This window comes from Odocoileus virginianus, chromosome 11, assembly GCF_023699985.2.
Source record: "Odocoileus virginianus isolate 20LAN1187 ecotype Illinois chromosome 11, Ovbor_1.2, whole genome shotgun sequence".
NCBI classification, from domain to species: Eukaryota; Metazoa; Chordata; class Mammalia; order Artiodactyla; family Cervidae; genus Odocoileus; species Odocoileus virginianus.
Genome location: NC_069684.1, coordinates 50328954 through 50354311, shown reverse-complemented (window position 1 = coordinate 50354311; position 25358 = coordinate 50328954). Strand labels below are relative to the sequence as shown.

Below are 25358 nucleotides of genomic sequence, written 5' to 3'. Positions count from 1 at the left end.
TCAGCTATTTCATTATGTGGTGTCTTTATTTATCACAATTGGTACACTGTAGCACATATACACATCCATGTATGTCTATATAGACACATGTATCTGTACATATGCATTATATAAAAGTATATGCATATGTGATTATTGTGGAAATTTTAAAAATCTCACAATTAAATCTTACTAAGCAAAAATAAGAGGAAATAGTACAATTAACAAACTTGATTAACAGATGTAAATAGAACCTAACATCTTTCCAACAGACAGTTCATATTTTTTCATACAGCTAAGGAACTTTTAGAAAACTCAGTCATAAACATGGCCACAAAAAAAATTTTTATGATTTTATGGGTCACATTCTCCAATCATAATCTAATAAACTATAAATATTCAATCCAAGAAATCTTAACAAGTTGTAAAATAAGAAACACAGCTCTAGATAAGGATATTAAAAGGGAAGATAAAAAGAATATTAAAGAGAAGCCATAAAAATATCTCAAACAAATATCTCAAACAAATATCTCAAATTATACTACTTTATACAAAAAAAAAAAAAAAGAAATGGTGCTTCCCAGGTGGTCCAGACTCTGCCTTCCAATGCAGGGAGTGTGGGTTTGATCCCTGGCCCAGGAAATAAGATCCCATATGCTGTGGGGTACAGCCAAAAATTTGGGGGCTTCCCTGGTGGCTCAGATGGTAAAGAATCTGCCTGCAGTGCAGGAGACCTAGGTTCGAGCCCTGGATCAGGAAGATTCCCTGGAGAAAGAAATGGCAACCCACTCCAGTATTCTTGCCTGGAGAATTCTATGGACAGAGGGGCCTGGCAGGCTAGAGTCTGTGGGACTGCAAAGAGTCATGCACGACTGAGTGAATAACACCACCATACCAAAAATAATGTGAGAGACAAAAGCTATGCTCAGAAAAAAAAAAACTAACTCAAATATTCATTATTAAAGAAGAAATGCAAGAAATAAATTCATCTTAAGAAATTAGAAAAAATAAAAATTAAATATAAAATTAAATATAATTTTTAATATTAATGAAATAACAAAATGTAGAAAGGAAAAATAACTTTTAAAATCAGTTTTTGATGAGACTAATAAAGTTTGGAAATCTAGATGAAACCAATGATTTCCCAGAAATATACGAACTTTCTAAATTGACTCAAAAAGAAATGAAAATGTTGAATAGACCAATTGCCATAAGAAATTGCAAATAATACCAGAATGAAATGGTTTCACAACTTATTTCACTCTGAATTTTAAAAAACAGATATATTAATATTAACTATTTCAAAACTTAGAAAAAGATGGCAATCTCCCCAATTCATTCTATGAAATCAACATAATTTTAATATGAATACCTAGTAAGGATAATACGGAAAAGTAGTGTAGGCTAATTTCACTTAGGACTTCATATAAAAATTATATATTAAACTTAATAGGTTTCAGCAATGAAGCAAAGGATGATATACTATGACCCAAGTAGGGTTTATTCCAAGAATGTAAAAATGGCTCAGTATTTGAAAATCTATACTCTCAGTTTAAATGATCAGATCAATAGATATAGAAAAGGCAACCTGGATTATGAATCCAGGTACCATTCCTAAAAAGAACTGTTACAGAATTCAAAGGAACAGCTTAAATATGAAAAAGACTACCTAAAGCAAATATTATTCTAAATAGCCAAACACTGAAATTGTTTCAAAGAAAATCAGGAATCAGACGTGGATGCCTTTTATCACCATTGTCATTCAACATTACCTTAAACGTTCTAGTAAATGCAATAAGATAAGATAAAAAATTCATACTAAAGCTGTAAAAGAGAAGCAAGAAAAAAGAGAAAAACTGCCTTTTGTTGATGATATAATTGTATATCTAGAAAATCTGAGAGACTAGTTTTAAAAAAAGACCTATTAGAAGTAATGAGAGAATTCAATAGAGTGGCTCAATAAAAACATAAATATATAAAAGCCAATAACTTTTCCCTAGCAATAAACACCTAGACATGGAAGCACAGTACATTCACAGTAGTGATAAAAATTTTTTTTAAATATTCAAGAACAAATTTAATAAGAACTCTATGCATCCTAAATAATGAACACTGTAAGTCAGGAAGTAAAGAAGAATAACATTTGCTGAGAGCTTAAAATGTTTTGATTACTTTATATGAATTATTTAATTCTCAGAACAACCTTATGAAGTAAAGTACACTAATTATCCTCATTTTAAAGATAAGGAAATGAGGGCTCAGAATACTTAAAAGACTCTCCAAAGTTACACAATTCTTGCAGTCTGATGCCACATCTCTGTTTCCAATCCTGCCTTCTCTCTTCAATAGGAAGACTTCCCATATCATAAACTACCAATTCTTCCAAAATTACGTATCACATTTAATGTCAATCCAATTAGAACCTTATTAGGAAGATTCTGGAATTGGTAAAGTTTACATAGAAGAAGACACACTGAAGAATAAACTAGAAATATACAAAAAATTAAAATACTGCAAGAATCTCCCTTCACCAGATATCAAAACATATTTTTAAAAAAATCCACTATACTAAATCCAATATTGTTTGGCAGAAGTAGACAACAAATCAGTGAGACATAATGGAGAATACAGAAATAGATCTGAGTTTATATGAAATTTTAATGCTGACATAGAAAATATTTTAACTCAGTAATGAGGGATTTTTTTTTTTTTTTAAGTAAAAGATATTGGTTACACTGGCCATCCAGCTGTGAGAAAATTGGTTTGGCCCTTTATCTTATACGGAATACAAAGGGATTCTCCAGGCAAGAATACTGGAGTGGGTTGCCGTTTCCTTCTCCAGGGGATCTTCCCGACTCAGGGATCGAACCCAGCTCTCCTGCACGGCAGGCAGATGCTTTAACCCCTCAGCCACCAGGGAAGCCCTTTAAATGTATAGTAAAACAATAAAAATATTTAAAAATACATTTGGGAGATTACATGTTCAATTGTGCAGTTAGGGATAACTTAGCTAAAATTTGAAACCCAGAACCATAAAAGAAAAGATAGGCATGTGTGACTATAAAAACTTCTATATGGAAAATGGTGACAAAATAAAGTCACTAGACAAATCACAGATGTATAACATCTGCAATGCAAATAACTTAATGTCTATAATATACAGAGAGCTCTCACATTTTAATAAGAAAAAGACAATCCAAAGGAAAAATAGCTAAATGTTCAGAAAATCAAATCTTGACCAATAGACAAAAGATTCTGAAAATAACCAGTAGCAAGTGAGCTACAAATTAACAGCGAAGTACAAAAAAAAAAATTGCATAGGGCAACCTCTACTAGTAGAGGAAGGGATGAAAGAACAGTGGAAGGAATGAGAGAATGGTGGCAAATGCTAGTTGAAATATGAATTGTTGCAGCCATTGAACAACAGTAGCCAAGATGTGTTGGTTGGTCACTTGCAGAATGGTATACATAGAGATAGGAACACAGGAAAAAAAAGATGAGAGGGAAGGAGAGATGAAAGATAGTTGAAGGACTGAGGGAGGATAGAAAGGAAGAGAGGAGGGAAGGTCAGGAGGGAAAAAGAAGGAATGAAATCAATTTATGTGCATATAGTTACATAGGGGGCTTCCCTTTGTGGCTCAGATGGTAAAGAATCTGTCTGCAATGCAGACGACCTGGGTTCGATTCCCCCTAGAGAAGGGAATGGCTACCCACTCCAGTATTCTAGCCTGAAGAATCCCATGGACAGAGGAGTCTGGCAAGCCTATCCATGGGGTCGCAAAGTGTCAGTAAGCGTTAACTCAAGAAATTGTTAACAATGATGGCCTCAAGGCAGGGGCTCTGAAGGCTAGAGTAGGGGGTAGGAGAAAATTTACGTTCCCTTGTTTATCCTTTTGTATCTTCTGAATTCAGTGCGTGCTTGTGCATGCTTAGTTGCTTCAGTCGTGTCTGACACTGTACATCCCTGTGGCTTACAGCCTGCCAGGCTCCTCTGTCCATGGGGATTCTCCAGGCAAGAATACTGGAGTGGGTTGCCATGCCCTCCTCCAGGGGATCTTCCTGACCCAGGGGTCGGACCTGCATCTCCTAATGTCTACCTGCTTTGGCAGGCAGGTTCTTTACCACTAGTGCTACCTGGGAAGCCCTCTGAATTCAGTACTACGTGTTTGTTTTGTTTATTGAAAAAATAACAATATTAATCAGTTAAATAATTCAAAGTTTGTTCAAAAACAATGAGTAAAATATATACCTAATATTTTTATTCTTTTTTTACCACGTATTTTTTTTTTCTTTTCATTTATTTTTATTAGTTGGAGGCTAATTACTTCACAACATTTCAGTGGGTTTTGTCATACATTGACATGAATCAGCCATGGAGTTACATGTCTTCCCCATCCCGATCCCCCCTCCCACCTCCCTCTCCACCTGATCCCTCTGGGTCTTCCCAGTGCACCAGGCCTGAGCACTTGTCTCATGCATCCCACCTGGGCTGGTGATCTGTTTCACTATAGATAATATACATGCTGTTCTCTCGAAACATCCCACCCTCGCCTTCTCCCACAGAGTCCAAAAGTCTGTTCTGTACATCTGTGTCTCTTTTTCTGTCTTGCATATAGGGTTATCATTACCATCTTTCTAAATTCCATACATATGTGTTAGTATACTGTAATGGTCTTTATCTTTCTGGCTTACTTCACTCTGTATAATGGGCTCCAGTTTCATCCATCTCATTAGAACTGATTCAAATGAATTCTTTTTAATGGCTGAGTAATATTCCATGGTGTATATGTACCACAGCTTTCTCATCCATTCGTCTGCTGATGGGCATCTAGGTTGCTTCCATGTCCTGGCTATTATAAACAGTGCTGCGATGAACATTGGGGTGCACGTGTCTCTTTCAGATCTGGTTTCCTCAGTGTGTATGCCCAGAAGTGGGATTGCTGGGTCATATGGCAGTTCTATTTCCAGTTTTTAAAGAAATCTCCACACTGTTTTCCATAGTGGCTGTACTAGTTTGCATTCCCACCAACAGTGTAAGAGGGTTCCCTTTTCTCCACACCCTCTCCAGCATTTATTGCTTGTAGACTTTTGGATAGCAGCCATCCTGACTGGCGTGTAATGGTACCTCATTGTGGTTTTGATTTGCATTTCTCTGATAATGAGTGATGTTGAGCATCTTTTCATGTGTTTGTTAGCCATCTGTATGTCTTCTTTGGAGAAATGTCTGTTTAGTTCTTTGGCCCATTTTTTTGATTGGGTCATTTATTTTTCTGGAATTGAGCTGGAGGAGTTGCTTGTATACTTTTGAGATTAATCCTTTGTCTGTTGCTTCATTTGCTATTATTTTCTCCCAATCTGAGGGCTGTCTTTTCACCTTACTTATAGTTTCCTTTGTTGTGCAAAAGCTTTTAAGTTTCATTAGGTTCCATTTGTTTATTTTTGCTTTAATTTCCAATATTCTGGGAGGTGGGTCATAGAGGATCCTGCTGTGATTTATGTCAGAGAGTGTTTTGCCTATGTTCTTCTCTAGGAGTTTTATAGTTTCTGGTCTTACATTTAGATCTTTAATCCATTTTGAGTTTATTTTTGTGTATGGTGTTAGAAAGTGTTCTAGTTTCATTCTTTTACAAATGGTTGACCAGTTTTCCCAGCACCACTTGTTAAAGAGGTTGTCTTTTTTCCATTGTATATCCTTGCCTCCTTTGTCGAAGATAAGGTGTCCATAGATTCGTGGATTTATCTCTGGGCTTTCTATTCTGTTCCATTGATCTATATTTCTGTCTTTGTGCCAGTACCATACTGTCTTGATGACTGTGGCTTTGTAGTAGAGCCTGAAGTCAGGCAGGTTGGTTCCTTCAGTTCCATTCTTCTTTCTCAAGATTGCTTTGGCTATTTGAGGTTTTTTGTATTTCCATACAAATTGTGAAATTATTTGTTCTAGTTCTGTGAAGAATACTGTTGGTAGCTTGATAGGGATTGCATTAAATCTATAGATTGCTTTGGGTAGTATACTCATTTTGACAATATTGATTCTTCCAATCCATGAACACGGTATGTTTCTCCATCTGTTTGTGTCCTCTTTGATTTCTTTCATCAGTGTTTTATAGTTTTCTATGTATAGGTCTTTGTTTCTTTAGGTAGATATACTCGTAAGTATTTTATTCTTTTTTTTGCAATGGTGAATGGTATTGTTTCCTTAATTTCTCTTTCTGTTTTTTCATTGTTAGTGTATAAGAATGCAAGGGATTTCAGTGTGTTAATTTTATATCCTGCCACTTTACTATATTCATTGATTAGCTCTAGTAATTTTCTGGTAGAGTCTTTAGGGTTTTCTATGTAGAGGATCATGCCATCTGCAAACAGTGAGAGTTTCACTTCTTCTTTTCCTATCTGGATTCCTTTTACTTCTTTTTCTGCTCTGATTGCTGTGGCCAAAACTTCCAACACTATGTTGAATAGTAGTGTTTACCACGTATTTTTAAAGAGAAAATATACGTAGCTGTTTGAGTTGTTGATTTTATGTTAAACGATGAAAACAACCTGAAAACGTATGCTAAAATAATGAAAACCAGTGCATTTTCTACAGGTTGCCATAAAGGTGTTGGAAAATATCCTGAGTGCTCAGTCCAGTATTCCTTGGCAGACACTGCGCTACCTGATTGGGGAGGTGGTTTACGGTGGCTGGGTGACTGACAGCTGGGACAGGCGATGTTTAAACACCCTTCTCTACAAATTTTGTAATCCTGAAGTGCTAAAAGATGACTTCAGTTTCTCTACTGATGAGGTAAGAAAAGGATTTATTTTCTTAAGATTACTTGATTATGTTTAGCTAAGGATTGCTCCATTATTTAAAATCTATATTAAAATAAATTTTAACATTCACTTTTTCACTTTCTATTTATGTATTTATTTATGGCTGCACTGGATCATCATTGTTGCATACAAGCTTTTCTCTGGTTGCTGTGAGTAGAGGCTATTCTCTAGTTGCAGTGTGCAGGCCTCACACTGAAGCAGCTTCTCTTGTTGCAGAACTCAGGCTCTAACTGCAAGGGCTGAGCAGTTATGGCACTCAAGCTTAGCTGCCCCATGGCATGTGGAATCTTCCTGGACCAGAGATTAAATTCATGTCCCCGCATTGGCAGGCAAATCTCCAACCACTGGACCACCAGGGAAGCCCTTAACATTCACTTTTAATGGTGTTTATTAACTTTCACTGTGGCTTCCCAGGTGTCACAGTGATGAAGAATCCACCTGCCAATGCAGGAGATGCAAGAGACACAGGTTAGATCCCTGAGTCGGGAAGATACACTGGGGGAGGAAACAGCAACCCACTCCGGTATGCTTGCCTGGGAAATCCCATGGTCAGAGGAACCTGGCAGGCTACAGTCCACGGGGTTGCAAAGAGTCAGACATGACAGAGCATGCACACACACATGTATAACCTTTAGTATTACCAAAGTAAATGACCATCACTTGATTAATTACCATTTTATCTACCTATCCATACTCTAAAGACCCTCCAAAGATGACCTGTATATGAGGCCTCTGTCTCTCCTTCTCCTCCTCCCACCAGGCCCACACCCACTTTACCGTGATCACCCAGATGGCACCTTCCTTCTCATCTTCCTGGGAATTCCCTGGTGGTCCAGTGGTTAGGACTCCACACTTTCACTGCTGAGGAGGCAGGTTCAGTCCCTGGTAGGGGAACCTACAAACTGTGGCACACCCTTCCCCCCCCAAAAAAAAATTATCCTTCTCATCTTCCATTCAACTCCCCTATACAAATTGCCAACCATCACACTGATGTCAAGTCCTCCCCCCCAACTCTCAGGCCAGAGGTCTGCAGAATTTTTGTTCTGCTAGCAATCATCCACCAAGTGCACAACCTGGAATCTATGTTATTAAATATAGCATTATGCTGGACAGTAAATGAAAAGAATGATATTCTGGGAAACTAGAATATAAAATACAAAGCACAAGGAAGCAGAAGCAAGTTAAGCTGTACTGATCTGATCCACGCTTGTCGACTGATGTCTTTTTCTCATTTAATGCTCAAAACAACTATGTGAAGTAGATGTTATCCCCAGTTTCAGATGAGGAAACTGAGGTTCTCAGGGTACAGCCACATACAGTAAGGAGAGCTGAGATTCAAGGAGTTTATGCCAAGCACTGAAGAAGATGAAACTCTGCATCATCCCTTGTCCTCTCTCTGTTTAGTGTTTAATTTCCATCCAGGCCTCCATCTTTGTGGACCGAGAGTCTCCAATGTACACACAGCAGTTGTGCCCTGGCAGATGGTTGCCAACAGAGGGAAAAATCCTCCAGACCTCTGGTTTGAGAGTGTGGAAAGAGGACTTGACACGAATGTGACGGGTTGGAATTTGCATAAGGGAGATGATGGAAAGTGCGAAGGAAGATGACACCATCTGTTAAGGCAGGGAAAGCTATGAGTTGTTTTTTAGATTTCTATTAAGAAAAAAAACAAACTGCTTTAAATAACACTCTAGTTGTTTAGAGTCTAAATTCAACCCTTAAGATAAAATTATCCTTGAAAGTTTTTTAAATTGCAAAAAAGTACAGTGGGCCTAGTTTTGTATACAGACTCTTACTTAAGTATGCTTAAGAGGATATGAAATATAGTAACATAGAAGTGTATCATTCCATTGGCAGAATTCTATCAGACTACAGAATAGGATTCTAACATCATAATTTCTATTATTTAGTTGCTTTAAGTGCTGCAAGTTTATTGACAGTTTTGTCATAAAAACTTGCCAGCTTTTCCCATTCCTGGTCATAATCTTAGTTTCTGCAGGTAATTTTTTATTAATGTCCCTGTCCTTCTGCTTGTGTTCACTCAGTCATATCTGACTCTTGGTGACCCCATGGTCTATAGCCCACCAGACTCCTTTTTCCATGGAATTTTCCATGCAAGACTACCAGAATGGGCTGCCATTTCCTTCTCCAGGGGATCTTCCTGACTCAAGGACCAAACCTGAGATTCCTAGGTCTCCTTCATTGGCAGGTGGATTCTTTACCACTGCACCACCTGGGAAGCCCCGATGTCTCCCTGTGGCCCTCATTAATCGGTCAATGTTTTCCTTGAAGATATTGAGAAAGCCATTACTACCCACTTTCCTAGCCATGTAAACAAAGCATTTCTCTTCTTTGTCAGTGGTCAGTTACTCCTTTTTTTCTTTTTTTTTTCTTCTCTTTAACACTTAAAGCCCAAGACCAGACCTGACACAAAATGTTTCTTCTGTATAGTGTTCTATTGGTCAAGCAGTCAAAGAATCAGATTGATAAGAGAGTTAAATAATTTGAGGCAATGTTTTTAAACTTTCAAAATCCTTGGCCACAAATGTTTTGCATTCTTTCCAGATACCAAATGTTCTCACTCCCTCTCAGACACCTGAAAGTTCTCTTTCCATTACAGTGTTAAGGTCAAGGATCTTGAGCAGATGAGACTCTTTGGTGCAGTCCCTTTGGTGTAACTCCTTAAGTAGTTCCCCTTCATATGAAGATCTTTTAATTAGAAGACCCTTGGCAGTCTGTATGGTGAGGGCGTATGGCGACCTCCTCCAAGAGGACTTATGCCAACACTCCGAGCCTCCCAGCACTGTTGCTGCCTGTGCCCCTGACCCCACGGCAGGCCACTGCCGACCCACGCCTCCGCAGGAGACCCCCAGACACTCACAGTTCCTCATCACCAGATGAAGCCTGAAGCATCTCACCTGTCACAAAACCAAAGTCCTCTAGAGAGTCCTCGTGCCGTTGCCACCTCTTCATTTGTGACAAACAACCAGACTGCACAAAAGAGAGATCATAAAGAAAGCATGCTGTCCTGACCTCAGAGATGTCAGTCTCCAGCCAGCTCTGGCCCTCAGCGAAATCCACTACTTTGTACAATCATGAGCAGGAAAAAACCTTTCCCTGCGAGAGATCTGATGACAAAGATGTCCAGCACGGTGAATGGTACATTGGAAAATCTAGTCTTCAGGGCAGTGGAAGAGGCATTATTGAAGGAGAACAGGGCCCATTGAAGGAGAGCACCACCAGCAGGCCAGAGCCCTACGTGTTGGTGGTGTTTTGTGGGAACAAAATCTGCAATGTGAAAACACACTTGCTGGAGAGGAATCAGCAGTTTGTCCCAGGGACGGGACAAAAATTTGACTCGGTGGAAGCCATCATCGAACACTACAAGTGTTTTGCTGTTAAACTCATTGATGGGAAAGATACTTGACTCAGCCCCTCCCTCTAAACAGACACTTCTCACCTAGGTAGCCCTTGTTGGCAGCTAAATAGTTTTCTCACATGCTTCCTGTCCGTAGTTGTACAGGAACCTGAAGTCCTCTCTCCATGTTTCACTGTCTCTGTCCCTTTTGGTCCACGCTGATATAACTCACTTTTAAACACTGTGCATCTCTTATGAATCAGTTTATAGTCTAATAAACAAAAACTGCACTAGCACATGTCCTTGGAGCAGTGTGGCGGTGCTGTTCTGGCTCGAGGTTACTCATAAGGTGACAGTCAAGGCATCATCTGAACGCTTAACAGAGGCCAGAGGATCTAGTCCCAAACTCACTCACAAGTTCATGGGTTGGCCAGAGGTCAACTCATCTTCCATCATTTGGGAGCACTGGGGCTGTTTGATGGTCCTCAAAACATGGCAACTGGCATCCCCAGAGTGAGTTAACCAAGAGGGAGGAAAGAAGCTGCAGTGCCTCTTAGGACCTGGTCTCCAAAGTCTCTCTCCAGAGAGAAATGGGGAGATAATGGTCACAGGGTTCAAACTTTCAGTTGTAAGATAAATAGGCTCTGGGGGTCTAATGTATAGCATGATAATTATAGTTAATAATACTGTATTGTATACTTGAAATATGCGAGATAATAGATGCTAAGCAATATCACTGCAACAACAAAAAATAACTATATGGATGTGATAGATGTGTTCATTAATTTGATTGTGATTATTATTTCACAACTTACATTTATATCAAATTATCATGTTATACACCTTAAGTATATATAGCTTTATTTTTCAATTATGCCTCAGTAAAGGTGGTGGGGAATAGGGGTAGACAGAGAGTAGAATAATATATATGTTATGAGCTGAATTTTTTAAAATAAAATTTTATTTTAAAGCTTAAAAAAAAAACAAAGTCCCACTCCATCTCTTCCGCTTTATTTCTGTTTGACAGAAGCAGTCATTTAGTCCAAGCTCCAGTTGAGAAAAAGAGAATTAGACTCCATCTTTGAAGGGTTGAATATTAAAGAACTTGACGTATTTTTAACCAGTACAACCATGTTTATCATTATGACTTAATAGGTTTTTAAAAATGTATTTTTTCTTAATTAGTTGTGATCCTAGGATCAGCCAAAGGATCTGCTTACCTTACAGAGCCTTTATCCAATCAGTACTTAGTTATAACTTATCAACTGGGAAATATACCTGGTAAACAGGAAGAAAAATCTTTTCATTTCCCTATTAAATAGCTTTTTAACTCACTTGATTTTTTTTTTTTCTTATTTTAGCTGGAAGTGTGTCCCTTTTGACCACCTTCATCAGTTTTGCCCACCCCCCACCCCGACTCCCTTAGTCTCTTCAGTTATTCTTAAGATCATGCTCTCATGTCTTCTATAGGCTTTACCAAAGTAAAATGACTTCTTAAATCTTGAATGCATCCACTATCTGTGGCTGTAGGTCATTGAGGCAATGGGTAGTCAGAATCACCCTCCTTTCTTTTTTCCTTTCTCTCTTTTTCCAGTGAGAAAGTTACATGTGTCTGTCATGAAACTGCACTTTATAACATAGCCCAAGTGCAACTTTTGACAGAAGTATCTAGAGTATACCATCAACAAATAAGCATAAAATAATGTATAAAATTTCATGGGGAAATATCATCTTCATACATTGCCAAAAGTAAATATCTCAGTAGGTAAAAACTAACCAGTGTTTAAATTTTCACATATATTAGCCACTGCCAAAATCTGGAAGCATGAAGGACTACATACACATTATCCAGTCCTTGCCTGATGACGACCCTCCTGAGCTCCTAGAATTACACCCTGAAGCCACAAGGGGTTTCAGGGAGATCCAGGCCCAGAAGTTCATTGATGATCTCATTGCCATGCAACCAAGATTTACCATCACTAACCTCATGTTCAGGTAAGAACTCACTAGGAAAAAAATATTAGTTGTAAATTATTAAGTATCCATTTGAAGATATACAATATATTACTTACAGAAAAATACAGTCAAAAAACACAGAAACTAAATTCTCCAAATGACAGAGAAGCAAGTTTACTTACATAGGAGCACACACACACATATAATTACCAAGCCTGTAGTAGGGTCACAATAAATCTTCACTGAGTGAGTGAATTGTACCTGACGGGTGGTATTTTTTAACTGAATCTGTATAAATATGAAATGTTATATTTACTTCTATAAGACCTATACATGCATGTGTGTGTGTGTTTGTGTGTCTGCTAGTCACCCAATAGTGTCTGACTCTTTGGGGCCCCATGGGCTGCAGCCTACCAGACTGCTCTGTCCATAGAATTTTCCAAGCAAGAAGACTGGAGTGGGTTGCCATTATCTATTCCAGGGGATCTTCCCTATCCAGGGATCAAACCCTTTTTGTGTCTGGCGGATTCCTTGGCAGGCAGATTCCTTACACCTAGGGCCACCTGAGAAGCTCACATTTTTATCTATCTACCTAGAAAAGCTCTGAACCCAGTGGAATCCTGCATTCTCTTAGTCTTTCTGTCTCTTTAGACCATATAATTCATGTTAAAATGACATCTGGGGACTTCTGTGGTGGTACAGTGGTTAAGATTTCACCTTTCAATGCAGGGGATACAGGTTCAATCCCTGGTCAGGGAGCTAAGATCCCACATGCTTCATGGCCTAAAAGCCAGAACATAAAGCAGAAGCAATATTGTAGCAAATTCAATAAGGATATTTTTAAATGGTCCATTTATTAAAAAAAAATTTTTTTTAATGACATCTGATTTTATTTGTCTATGACTTTAGCTATTTGCTCATATCTGTCAAAATCAAATCTACTGACACAAAATAAGATCATTGGATACTCATTTCACTGACAAAATGAACATATATTAACTACCTGTGACATAAAAGGAAAGCTGACATTCAGAGATAGAAAACTATGCAATTGGAACTCCGTCAGTACCTCCCCAGAATATCAGGTTGAATTTCCTGCAGGCCCTACACTTTTAAGGATTAATTCTGCACTTTTCTTTTTTTAATGAGGTTGACAATAACCCCTGCTTTTTTTAGGGGCAGGGGCACCACACAGCTTGCAGGGATCTTAGTTACCCACCAGGGATGGAACTTGTGCCCCTCCCTCTCCCTGCAGTAGAAGCAGCACAGTCAACCACTGGACCACCACGGAAGTCCAATTCTGTACTTTTAGCATTCAGCAAATACACCAGTAAGAGATGAGATGATTATAAGGGAATACTTTTAATAAGCAGACCAAATATGTGTATTAATATCCCTTTGGTCATGTGGAGAGGCTATGATTATCGCAGTTAGGCCACTTTGCTGATAAGTCTGTTAAAAACTTGTCTGTGGGACTTGACTTGAAAGATCTCTAACATTCAAGGCAATGTCTTCAGTGGTAAGCAAATCTCTGCACTTAGAATATGAGTTTGATTTTTGAAATCTTTTGATCCTTCAACCATTTGGCTGAGTTCCACTGAGTAACCCTACTTTAATGTCAAAAACAAAGCATAATGACCAAGTTAGGAAAATGTTAGTTCATGAAAGTTGTAAACTGTCTCAGAAGCAGCTCTTGTTGTTGTTGTTGTTGTTGTTGTTGTTGTTGTTGTTGTTGTTGTTGTTCAGTTGCTCAGTTGTGTCCAACTCTTTGCAACCCCACAGACTGTAGCACACCCGGCTTCCCTGTCCTTCACCATCTTCCCTGTCCTTCACCATATCCATCTTCCCTATCCTTCACCATCTCCAGGAGTTTGCTCAAACTCATATCCATTAAGTTGACGATGCCATCCAATCATCTCGTCCTCTGCACTTTTAGACTAAATACACAACTTATTACCAGACTATCACTTACTTTGAAGGCCCACATTCATTTTGCTGTGTGAAACCTGGAATGTTTGCTGGAAAACCAGTTCCCACTGGTATATACAGTAACAGAGAGATGGAGCTCAAAAGAGGTATGCCCCCTTCCCTCTTCATCCACTGTACAGGGAGGTCCTATCACCTCCCTGAACCCTGATTTCCTCATCTGTAAAAGGATTCCAAAGACCTCCTCTGTCTTCAGTGTTTTTATGGCCTTGCTTACTACTACCAGACCTATACACATGCTCTTCTGTCGCCACCACTGAGTGTGTTGCCAGGAAGCCCTGTGTATGAACACAGAGGAATCTGACATGCAGTTGAATAACCTATCAAGCTACTGAAGCATCCTCTGTCTGGTTGCCTCCTTGTTTGCATCCCAGTCTTGATACTTGTTTCATGCAAATGCATTCAGATGAATACTTCTCAAAGAAACCTTAAGAAAACTTTAAAAATATGTATCTCCTTGCAAATGTCTGAAGTGCATTGGGCAGTTTTCTCACCTGCAAAATGAAATGAACTCCATGGTCTCTGTAAGTCTCCGTGGTCTCCATATCACAGTTCTGTGGCTCTGTGAATTTGGGTTTACCTTCAGATGGAGCCTACATAAAGGGCCCTCCCAGATTAGACAGGCCTGTATCTCCTTTTTTCTTTTGATTTCCTTGCAGTCATGAGAAGAGCAAAGATGAGCTGGTGATGGAAATTTTGTCAGACATGCTAAAGCGGCTGCCAGTGTCTGTAGAGAAAGAAGAATGGGCTGGAACTCCAAGCACGCTGAAGTACATCATGTTAAGCCCCATCTGGGAGTCTATTCATAAAGATCCCAAAGGTAAGCCTGGGACATGACCTTCCTCCCCTCACCCCAGCCTCCTCAGGAAAGGACTCCAGCATCAGGAGGACAAAGTGGAAAGGCCGATGTGAGATGGAAAACTAACTCCGTAATGCCCTCTTCTCTCTCCAAGCTGGGTGATGGGGAGTAGAAGAGAAAATGATGGCGGCAGGAGTAGACAGGGGGAAGGTCCATGACCCCAAGACAAAAAGTAAAGGAGTAGTAACAATGTAGAAAACCAGAAAGGAGCAAGGCTGCTTGAGAGATTCTACAGAGCTTTTAAGTCTCTGTCCTTTTTGCTTCTCTGCCTGATGGAACCGCATTTTGGGCAGGGAGATTTAGATGGGCTCTCTGACCCTCTCCAAGCTGGGAGAAATCTTAACTCTGAGGAGCAAAGGGGAGGGAGGGATGGCAGATTCAGAGGAGACAGAGCAATCCTCGTTGTCCAGGGTTGTCTCCACACCCCGCTCTGAGAGGCCAAAGTGTTGGACTGTGGTAATTTGCCCTATTAAACTTTCAACATCCATACTTTAACCCTTTAAAGAGATTCAACCTTTACTGTTCATCTGAAACTGTCACAACATTGTTACTAGGCTATACCCCAATACAAAATAAAGTTTAAAAAAAAAGATTCATTTTGAGCCTACAAGCTAAACTAATGGTTGAAAAAAAACCAAAAGAATAATAATATTTCATGACACAAATATTTCATGAAATTCAAATTTGAGTGCCCACACATAGAGCTTTATTGGGGTGCAGCCATGATTATTTGTTTTCACGTTGTCTATGCCTGCACCTGCTCAACATTGGGAGAGTTGAATATCCCACAAAGCCTGGGATATTTACTAACTGGCCTTTTGCAGAAAATAGTTTTCAATCCTTGGGCTACCCACATCAAACTCCTTTAATTTTCAAAGCTTATTTCTCTCCAAGTAAAGCCTCATCTTATCTGAAAGATGCCACAATTTTTTCTTTTTTTTATCCAGGCTATGATCCACTTATCCACTGTGTCCTACTAACCTTTTTGATCCAAGAAATTGAAAGATTTGATCAGTTGCTATCTATTATACATAAGTCTCTGAAAGATCTTCAACTTGCTATAAAAGGAGAGATTATCCTTACCCAAGAATTGGAGGAAATATATGACTCTCTTCTTAATATAAAAGTGCCCAAATTGTGGCAGGTAAGCAATTATCCTTTCCCATTTACTTGCTTGATTGAAATAAATGCCCTGGTTCTAGGGAAAGGGTAAGTTAACTATGGTATAGACTCATGATGAAATATTATGTATCCATTAAAAAATTTTGACTTTTATATATACTTTTGGTGTGAGTATATATTAATAAAATCTGAGAGGGCAATTTGTCAATTCTACTTAAATAAATTTATCTAAGAGATATTTGTTGCAAGGCTTTTTATGTTTCAGCATAAAACTGAAAACAACTCTAATACCTCTTAATGGAAATCTGGTTAGATAAATTATGATATATCCAAATAATAAGGTACGTGTTGATATGCTAGAAAGATCTCTAAGATATATTGTGAAATTTTTTTAGGTTTTAGAACACTTAAGTCATTTTTAAGGATTATAAAAATATGTATACTTCTATAAAACACATGCTTACATAAATATGTGTAAAAACACATATGTTTTAGATTCAAGAAACCCAAATTAAAATTTTGAAAGTTCCAAAAAAGCCAAAAGCACTGGGCTGACAGCCCCATCCCACCCCTACTAGGGCATCCAAGAGGCACATCAAGGGAGATGGGGCTGCAAAAAGGTCCACAAAGAGAGCATGGGCCTGATAGGGGCCAGCTGGTGCCCAGCACCAAGACAAGCTCGGGTCCCAGGTCAGCTCCAAGGTAAACTCACTGCAGGCCTAGGTCTGCTGGGAACCAGTGACTGGAGGGAACCAGGCAGCTGTGTACAGTGGGATGGGAAGAAGGTGGGAGTAAGGGGATGTCGCTTGTGCAAAGGGCTGGTGGCTGTAAAAATTGCTTTCGTAAAGTAGGAGCTGGGGGTGAAGTGTGTGCTGCCTCAAAATTCTGGCCTCAATTAGCCCCTTTGCTCTCTGGCAATAAATTGTTTCTATAAGCCAAAAAAAATTCTATAGGCAAAAAAAAAAAGATCATAAGAACATATCCAGAACTCAACCCAGAGAGACTAAGAATGGAAACTGTGAAAGAGCTATGAAGATTCGTAGAGAGCAAACAGACTGTCCAACATTAGTTTGATTGAAGTTCAAAGCGGGAGACGAGAGTGGGTGAAGCAGAGGCAATAATTAAAGGAGTAAGAGCTGAGAATTTTCCAGAATTGATAGATATAAGAAGTTCAATGAATCCCAAACAGTATACATCATTTTTAACTTATGCATAGATACATCCTAATGAACCTGCAGAAAATCAAAGAAAAACTCTTCAAAAGCAGCTAGAAAAGGGTAACTTTCAAAGGAATGGAAATGGTATCTCCATTGTGTCAAATGAAATGAACTGTTAAACTAAAATTGTATATACAAAACTTTTGTTTCAAAAACGAAGATAACGGGAATTCTCTGGAGGTCCATTGGTTAAGCATTGCAGGGAGTGAGGATTCTTAGCTCCCTGGTGTGGAAGCTAAGATCCCACATGCCTTGTTGCCAAAATACAATAACAGAAGCAATATTGAAGCAAATTCAATGAAGACTTTAAAAATGGTCTGCATAAAAAAAAAAAAATCTTTAAAAACAAAAATGGAGATGAAATAAACCAAAACGAGAAAATGCTGAGAGAGCTCATCATTAGCAAATGCTAAGGGAAGCCCTGAATGCCTTTCCTCATTTCCAGCAGGAAGGTGGAAGGAGGTAAGGGGGGAAGCTCTGAGACTTAAGAAGGAATGAAGAGGCGGAAAAGTGGTAAATGAGGTGGTGAATAAACTTTGACAAAAATAAAAAGCAACAACAATATTAACATCCAGTGGGATTATTTTTTTAAAGAAGGATAGAATATTGGGCATTCTGAAATGCAAACAACAAGAATAGAAAGGGTCAACAGAACCAAGTTTGGGGAAGATACGGAATTTTTAGTCTCAGAGAAGGAAGTTAAAAGTGATAATAACCCATAGATTTTTACAGATTAAGTATGCATGTTGTAATTAGGGTAATCACCAAAACAATTGAAACAAATTGCAGAGGAGGGAGAAATGCTTGTTATATTGTTTTGTGAATAAAAAAATTTTTAAAGATTCAAAATGGCATATACAATATAATCTCAACAATATAAAAAATATATAATCCCATGCACATGAGTATCAAGAAACATGTACAAAAGTATTCAGAACATCATTATTTATAATGGTAAACTACTGGAGACAACTAAAATGTGTCATCCACAATAGGATGGAAAAATATATGGTATATTCATATGTTAGACTATACCAACAGTGAAAGGGAATGAACTACAGCTATAAGCATCAGCAGGATATGCTCAAAAATAAGGATGAAATCACACACAGACACACACACAGTCAATTCTTATTATTTGTGATTTACATCTTTGTGAATTTGCCTACTTTCTAAAATTTATCTGTAATAAAAATGTATGCAGACACATGAAAAGATGCTTAACATCATTCATCATTAGGGAAGTGCAACTCAAAACCACAATGAGTTATAATTTCACACCCACTAGGATGGTTACTTCCCAGGTGGCACAATGGTGAAGAATCCATCTGCCAGTGCAGGAGACGCAAAGATGCTAGTTTGATCCCTGGGTCAGGAATATCCCCTGGAGGAGGAAATGGCAACCCACTCCAGTATTCTTGCCTGGAGAATCCCATGGACAGAGGAGCTTTGCAGGCTACTGTTCATAGTGTCACAAAGAGTCAGACACAACAGAGCACTCACTCACTCTCATGATGGACAGAAAAATACAGACAATAATAAACATTGCAAGGATACAGAGACATTGGAATCTTCATATTCTGCTCTTGGTAAAATGGTGTAGCCACTTTTGGAAAATAGTATTTATTTCCTCAAATAGTTAAACATAGAGTTGCCATTTGATCCATCAGTTCCAACCCTAGGTATATTCCCAACAGAAGTTGAAACATGTACCCACACACAAAAAAACTTGTCATAACTGTTCACAGCAGCATTATTCAGAGCCAAAAGATGGAAGCAACTCAGATATTCCTGATGAATGGACAGAATCCTGATGAATAAATTACATGGTTTGTGAATTATATCTCAATAAAGGTATTTTTAAAACCTATAGTAGAAAACATAGAGTTTTTTTTTTTTTATTATTAGTTGGAGGCTAATTACTTTACATCATTACAGTAGTTTTTGTCATACATTGAAATGAATTAGCCATGGATTTACCTGTATTCCCCATCCCGATCCCCCCTCCCACCTCCCTCTCCACCCGATCCCTCTGGGTCTTCCCAGTGCACCAGGCCCGAGCACTTGGCTCATGCACCCAACCTGGGCTGGTGATCTGTTTCACCCTAGATAATATACATGTTTCAATGCTGTTCTCTTGAAACATCCCACCCTCGCCTTCTCCCAGAGTCCACAAGTCTGTTCTATACATCTGAGTCTCTTTTTCTGTTTTGCATATAGGGTTATCGTTACCATCTTTCTAAATTCCGTATATATGTGTTAGTATACTGTAATGGTCTTTAGAGTTTAGAGAAAGCAATGACAATTATAAATACTTAAAAACTGAGTGCAAGCTATGAAGAGAATTGAGATATTGGATCTGCAAGCTGCACATACTTAGAATCATAAGACTTCACATCTTGCAAGGATCTTGGGGTTCCTCTGCTCCAATATCCTTATTTTACAGATATGGAAACTGAGCAGCAGAGAGGCTTCGTGACTTACTAAGAAAGTTAACTAGTGAAAGGGCTGGGAGTCACATGAGTTCAAATTTAAGTTGAGAGAGCATGGCTCAGTTGGAATCCTCTAGGTTTAGTTTCCTATGGGGTGAAATGAGGGCATATCTGACCGAATGGCAAGAGCTGAAATTAGTCAGGGAGAAATGTATGGCTTGGACAATTGGGTGGGCAATAGTTCTATTTAGAGACAGAGTGGGCAGAAACAGAGGCTGTTCGAGGGCAGATGCTGACATCCTGTTTTGGACATGAAACATCTCGAGAAGCTAGGGGAGGCTTCCAAGTGAAGCTATCCAGGAGAAAGTGGATGAGAGTGCAAGGCAAGGTATCAGTACTATCAGCTTAGACAAAGTAGTGGAAACCACAATGAATTAGATCTGAGAGAGACAATGTAAAGTAGGGCGAGAAGAGGGGTGAGGGAACATTAGGCAACACCACCTGAAAGGGAGGGAAACAGAGGAGGAGTCAAAGCATGAAACCTGAGAAGTAGAGAATTCAGGAGAAATTCAGGATTGAGTGTGGACGCAGGGGTCAAGGCAGGAGAGGGAGGAAGTAATCAACTTAGTCAAAAGCTGCAGAGAATGCAAATTAGGCAAATGGGAGGGAGAGTCTAGGGTGGGATCATGAATATGGAATGTATAAGGTCCTTGATGACTTCTAATGAAGACACCAAATGACAATAGGTTTGGCAGGCAATGGGAAGAGGGGACAGGAGTCAATGAAGTTGTTCAAGAAGCCTGACTAGAGAAAAGATCAAGCCTAGAGAGCTACAAGGGGCCTTTTTTGCCTCCTTTGCAGCACACAAGTAGGGTGGTGTTTTTACTAACTTTACTGAGGAAAATTTTACAATGACAGTTGTATATATTTAAAATATATGACACGATGATTTGATATACATATATATTGTAGAATGATTACCAAGGTCAAGATAATGCATCCATCACCTCACATAGTTAACACAGTTAACTTTTTTTATGGTGATAAGAATGATCAAGATCTCCTCTCAGCAATTTTAAAGTACAAAATAACTATATTATTACTATGCTTTAGATCCTCAAAAGTTGTTCTTCTTATAACTGAAAATTTGTAGTCTTTGATCTACATTATCGTATTTCCCCCTCCCATCTACTTCTGGCAACCCCCATTTTTCCGAGGAACATTGTGTCTATGCATAATTTGTATAGAGTTTTTATCATGAAAAGATGTTGAATTTTGTCAAATCCTTTTTGTGCATCTATTGAAATTGCCAGATGAGTGTATGCTCCTCGGTTTTTGTCTCATCACAAGGATTTGGAGTGATGGACATTAAAGCCCCCCTTGGCGTGTCACAGCTCTCAGGTCTTGGACAGACCATGTTATAGCTCTTAGAGAAATCAGTTACAGCTCTATTTTTATTTAGAAGATAGCAGGAAAATCCATCTTAGAGGCATGAGGGCACGTCGATTCAAGGACGCGAAGAGAAGTGTGCCCCATCGCACGGGAGAGAGAGAGAAAGAGAAAGAAAGAGCGAGCAAGCACACACACGCGTGGGAGAGAGAGAGAGAGAGAGCCCTTTGGCTCCTCTTTTTATGTTTTTTTTTCTTCCCCCTGGGCCTGCCCTATGCAAATTGGGCTTAGTCAGGAGTGCTGTTCTACCTGAAGTCCTCACTCCTCCTTGGACCTTCCTTTGACCTTCTTTTGTTCTATTTTCTTGGGCTTTTCCCTTCCTTGTCTTTTAGCCACCGCCATTTTGGACTCCTGTTTTCTATTCTAACTACCTAACAAAATGATCATGGGATTTTTATCCTTCACTGGATAATGTAGGGATTTTATCCTACATTGTGGTGAATCTCATTTTTTGATCTTCATGTTTAACCATCCTTACCTCCCAGGGCTGAATCCCACCTGATCACTGTTTATGATCCTTTTAATCTATTCTTGAATGCAGTTTGCTGTTCTGTTGAGGATCAAACAAGCAGGATTGCGTGTTAGGTGGCTTGTGTATTTAAGACAGAAGAGTGTGTTACTAAACAAAGGGATGGAAAATGGAAGTTGAAGCTTCAGAAAAGCAAAAATACTCCAGAAGTGCTGTGCAATGCACAGGGGCAGGAACCAGCTTGACTCGGAACTGGAAGGAGGGGCAGGCGGGGAGAGACAGTGGATGGAGATTTATAGAATTTTGTATAGGGGAAGGCCAGAAAGTTGAGATTACTTAGACTTAATGGCCTGTGAAGGTAATCTTCCCAGATAAAGGGAAGGAAGTGGGTGGGTAGAGGGGTGGGCAGCAAAGAAGACTGATTGAAGAACTTGAAAAGAATGAGGTAAGACTAGCCAGGATGGAAACTTGCAAGTGTTTTATCCAAAGCACTGTTAAGATTGTGCTGATTTGCCCTGGTTAAGAGTTTTCAGATTTCTCACTCAGTGCTTTTAGTTGAAAAATAACATCCTCTTGCCAAGTTATTTATTTCTGGCAAAATGGCGGTGGCTAAAAGACAAGGAAGGGAAAAGCCCAAGAAAATAGAACAAAAGAAGGTCAAAGGAAGGTCCAAGGACAGGAGTGAGGACTTCAGGTAGAACAGCACTCCTGACTAAGCCCAATTTGCATAGGGAAGGCCCAGGGGGAAGAAAAAAACAAAAAAATTGAGTCTGTCACCAAAGTGTACAGATATGTTCTTAATGACTTCAAAGACAAAATCTTAAAAAAAAAAAAAAAAAATGATGTGCCTGTTTCTAAATCCCAACAGAAATATGCCTACAAGTCATGTAAGGCCCTGAGTTCCTGGGTGAATGACCTCATCCAGAGGCTGAACTTCTTTAACACCTGGGCCAAAATGGCGTACACCGCAATGCATCATCGGTATGTAGAAAGACTGCTCTATGTTTCTACATCATTTTTATTTTGAGCTTAGTGGTTTCACCATGTAATTTCACATCCTTGGCCTCTGAGTTCTCACTGCAACATGTGAATTTAAACAGAAGAGGTATTCTTTTTTTTTTTTTTTAATTTTATGGTATTTTATTTAAGGTGCAAATGTGTTAATATCAGTATTTTTTAAGAGTTTGGGGCTTTTTTATTTTAATTTTTTTTAATTGAAGGATAACTGCTTTACAGAATTGTGTTGGTTTCCGCCAAACATCACCATGAATCAGCCATAGGCATACCTCCTCTTGAACTTCCTCCCGTCTCCCTCCCCGTTCCACCCCCGAGGTTGTTACAGAGCCCGGTTTGAGTTCCCTGAGTCATACAACAAATCCCCATTGTCTATCTGTTTTACATACGGTAACCTCGGTTTCCATGTTACTTTCTCCAAACATTCCACCCTCTCCTCAAAAGGAGGGATTCTTATCTTCAGTTTAGCAGGAGGAAGCAGAGACCTAAGAACTGGAGAGTTTCTTCCAAGGTCACTCTACCCTAAGAGACAAAGGTAGAAACAGAACCTAATCCATTCCTCTTTCTGTTATGCTACACTGTGTCATATGACACTAGCAGGAAGAAATGTGAAAAGAAATAAAAACTAATTACATATAATTTTTAAATGTTTTAATACATAGCACGAAATAATTTGAAAGGCATGACAGTAATTCACATTTAAGGAGTGCCTCACAGGGTGTTGGGCTTCCCAGGTGGTTCAGTTCAGTTCAGTTCAGTCACTCAGTCGTGTCCTACTCATTGCGACCCCATGGACTGCAGCATGCCAGGCCTCCCTATCCATCACCCATTCCCAGAGCTTGCTCGAACACATGTCCATCGAGACAGTGATGCCATCCAAACATCTCATCCTCTATCATACTCTTCTCCTCCAGCATCAGGGTCTTTTCCAGTGAGTCAGTTCTTTGCATCAGGTGGCCAAAATATTGGAGTTTCAGCTTCAACATCAGTCCTTCCAATGAATTCAGGACTGATTTCTGTTAGGATGCACTGGTTGGATCTCCTTGCTGTTCAAGGGACTCTCAAGAGTTTTCTCCAACACCACACCAGTTCAAAAGCATCAATTCTTCAGCATTCAGCTTTCTTTATAGTCCAACTCTCACATCCATACATGACTGCTAGAAAAATCATAGCTTTGACTAATGGACCTTTGTTGGCAAAGTGATGTCTCTGCTTTTTAATAAGCCATCTAGGTTGGTCATAGCTTTTCTTCCAAAGAGTAAACGTCTTTTAATTTCATGGCTGCAATCACCATCTGCAGTGATTTTGGCACCCAAAAGAGTAAAGTCTGTCACTGTTTCCATTGTTTCCCCATCTATTTGCATGAAGTGATGGGACCAGATGTCATGATCTTAGTTTTCTGAATGTTGAGTTTTAAGACAACTTTTTCACTCTCCTCTTTTAATTGCAGTATTATTGGTTGGGGCATAGACTTGGATTACTGTAATATTGAATGGTTTGCCTTGGAAATGAACAGAGGTCATTCTGTCATTTTTGAAATTGCATCCAAGTACTACCTTTTGGACTCTTCTTGACTATGATGGCTACTCCATTTTTTCTAAGGGATTCTTGCCCACAGTAGTAGTTATAATGGTCATCTGAGTTAAATTCACCCATTCCAGTCCATTTTAGTTTGCTGATTTTGAACTTCCATATGTTCAAGCTGGATTTAGAAAAGGCAGAGGAACCAGAGATCAAATTGCCAACATCTGGATCATCAAAAAAGGAAGAGAGCTCTAGAAAAACATCTACTTCTTCTTTATTGACTATGCCAAAGCCTTTGACTGTGTGGATCACAACAAACTGTGGGAAATTCTTCAAGAGATGGGAATACCAGACCACCTGACCTGCCTCCGGAGAAATCTGATGCTGGTCAAGAAGCAACAGTTAAAACTGGACATGGAACAATAGACTGGTTACAAATAGGGAAAGGAGTACTTCAAAGCTATATATTGTCACCCTGCTTATTTAACTTATATGCAAAGTACGTCATGAGAAATGCTGGACTAGATGAAGTACAAGCTGGAATCAAGATTGCTGGGAAAAATATCAATAACCTCAGATACACAGATGACACCACCCTTATGGCAGAAAGCAAAGAAAAACTAAAGAGCCTCTTGATGAAAATGAAAGAGGAGAGTGAAAAAGTTGTCTTGAAACTCAACATTCAGAAAACTAAGATCATGACATCTGGTCCCATCACTTCATGCAAATAGATGGGGAAACAATGGAAACAGTGACAGACTTTACTCTTTTGGGTGCCAAAATCACTGCAGATGGTGATTGCAGCCATGAAATTAAAAGACGCTTACTCCTTGGAAGAAAAGCTATGACCAACCTAGACGGCTTATTAAAAAGCAGAGACATCACTTTGCCAACAAAGGTCCATTAGTCAAAGCCATGATTTTTCCAGTAGTCACGTATGGATGTGAGATTTGGACTACAAAGAAAACTGAATGCCGAAGAATTGATGCTTTTGAACTGTGGTGTTGGAGAAGACTCTTGAGTGTCCCTTGGACAGCAAGGAGATCCAACCAGTCCATCCTAAAGGAAATCAGTCCTGAATATTCATTGGAAAGACTGATGCTGAAGCTGAAACTCCAATATTTTGGCCACCTGATGCAAAGAACTGATTCATTTGGAAAGACCCTGATGCTAGGAATGA

At 39.1% G+C, this 25358-nt stretch overlaps 1 protein-coding gene across 1 annotated transcript in view; it reads left to right on the top strand.

The window, feature by feature from the left end:
• DNAH14 (dynein axonemal heavy chain 14) overlaps window positions 1–25358 on the top strand; it is a 400834-nt gene that overhangs the window by 365717 nt on the left and 9759 nt on the right. Inside the window, exons 78-82 of the mRNA XM_070474451.1 lie at window positions 6566–6763; window positions 11955–12145; window positions 14752–14912; window positions 15899–16095; window positions 22509–22621. Coding sequence (XP_070330552.1) covers window positions 6566–6763; window positions 11955–12145; window positions 14752–14912; window positions 15899–16095; window positions 22509–22621 — 860 coding nt within the window. The remainder of the gene's footprint in view (window positions 1–6565; window positions 6764–11954; window positions 12146–14751; window positions 14913–15898; window positions 16096–22508; window positions 22622–25358) is intronic.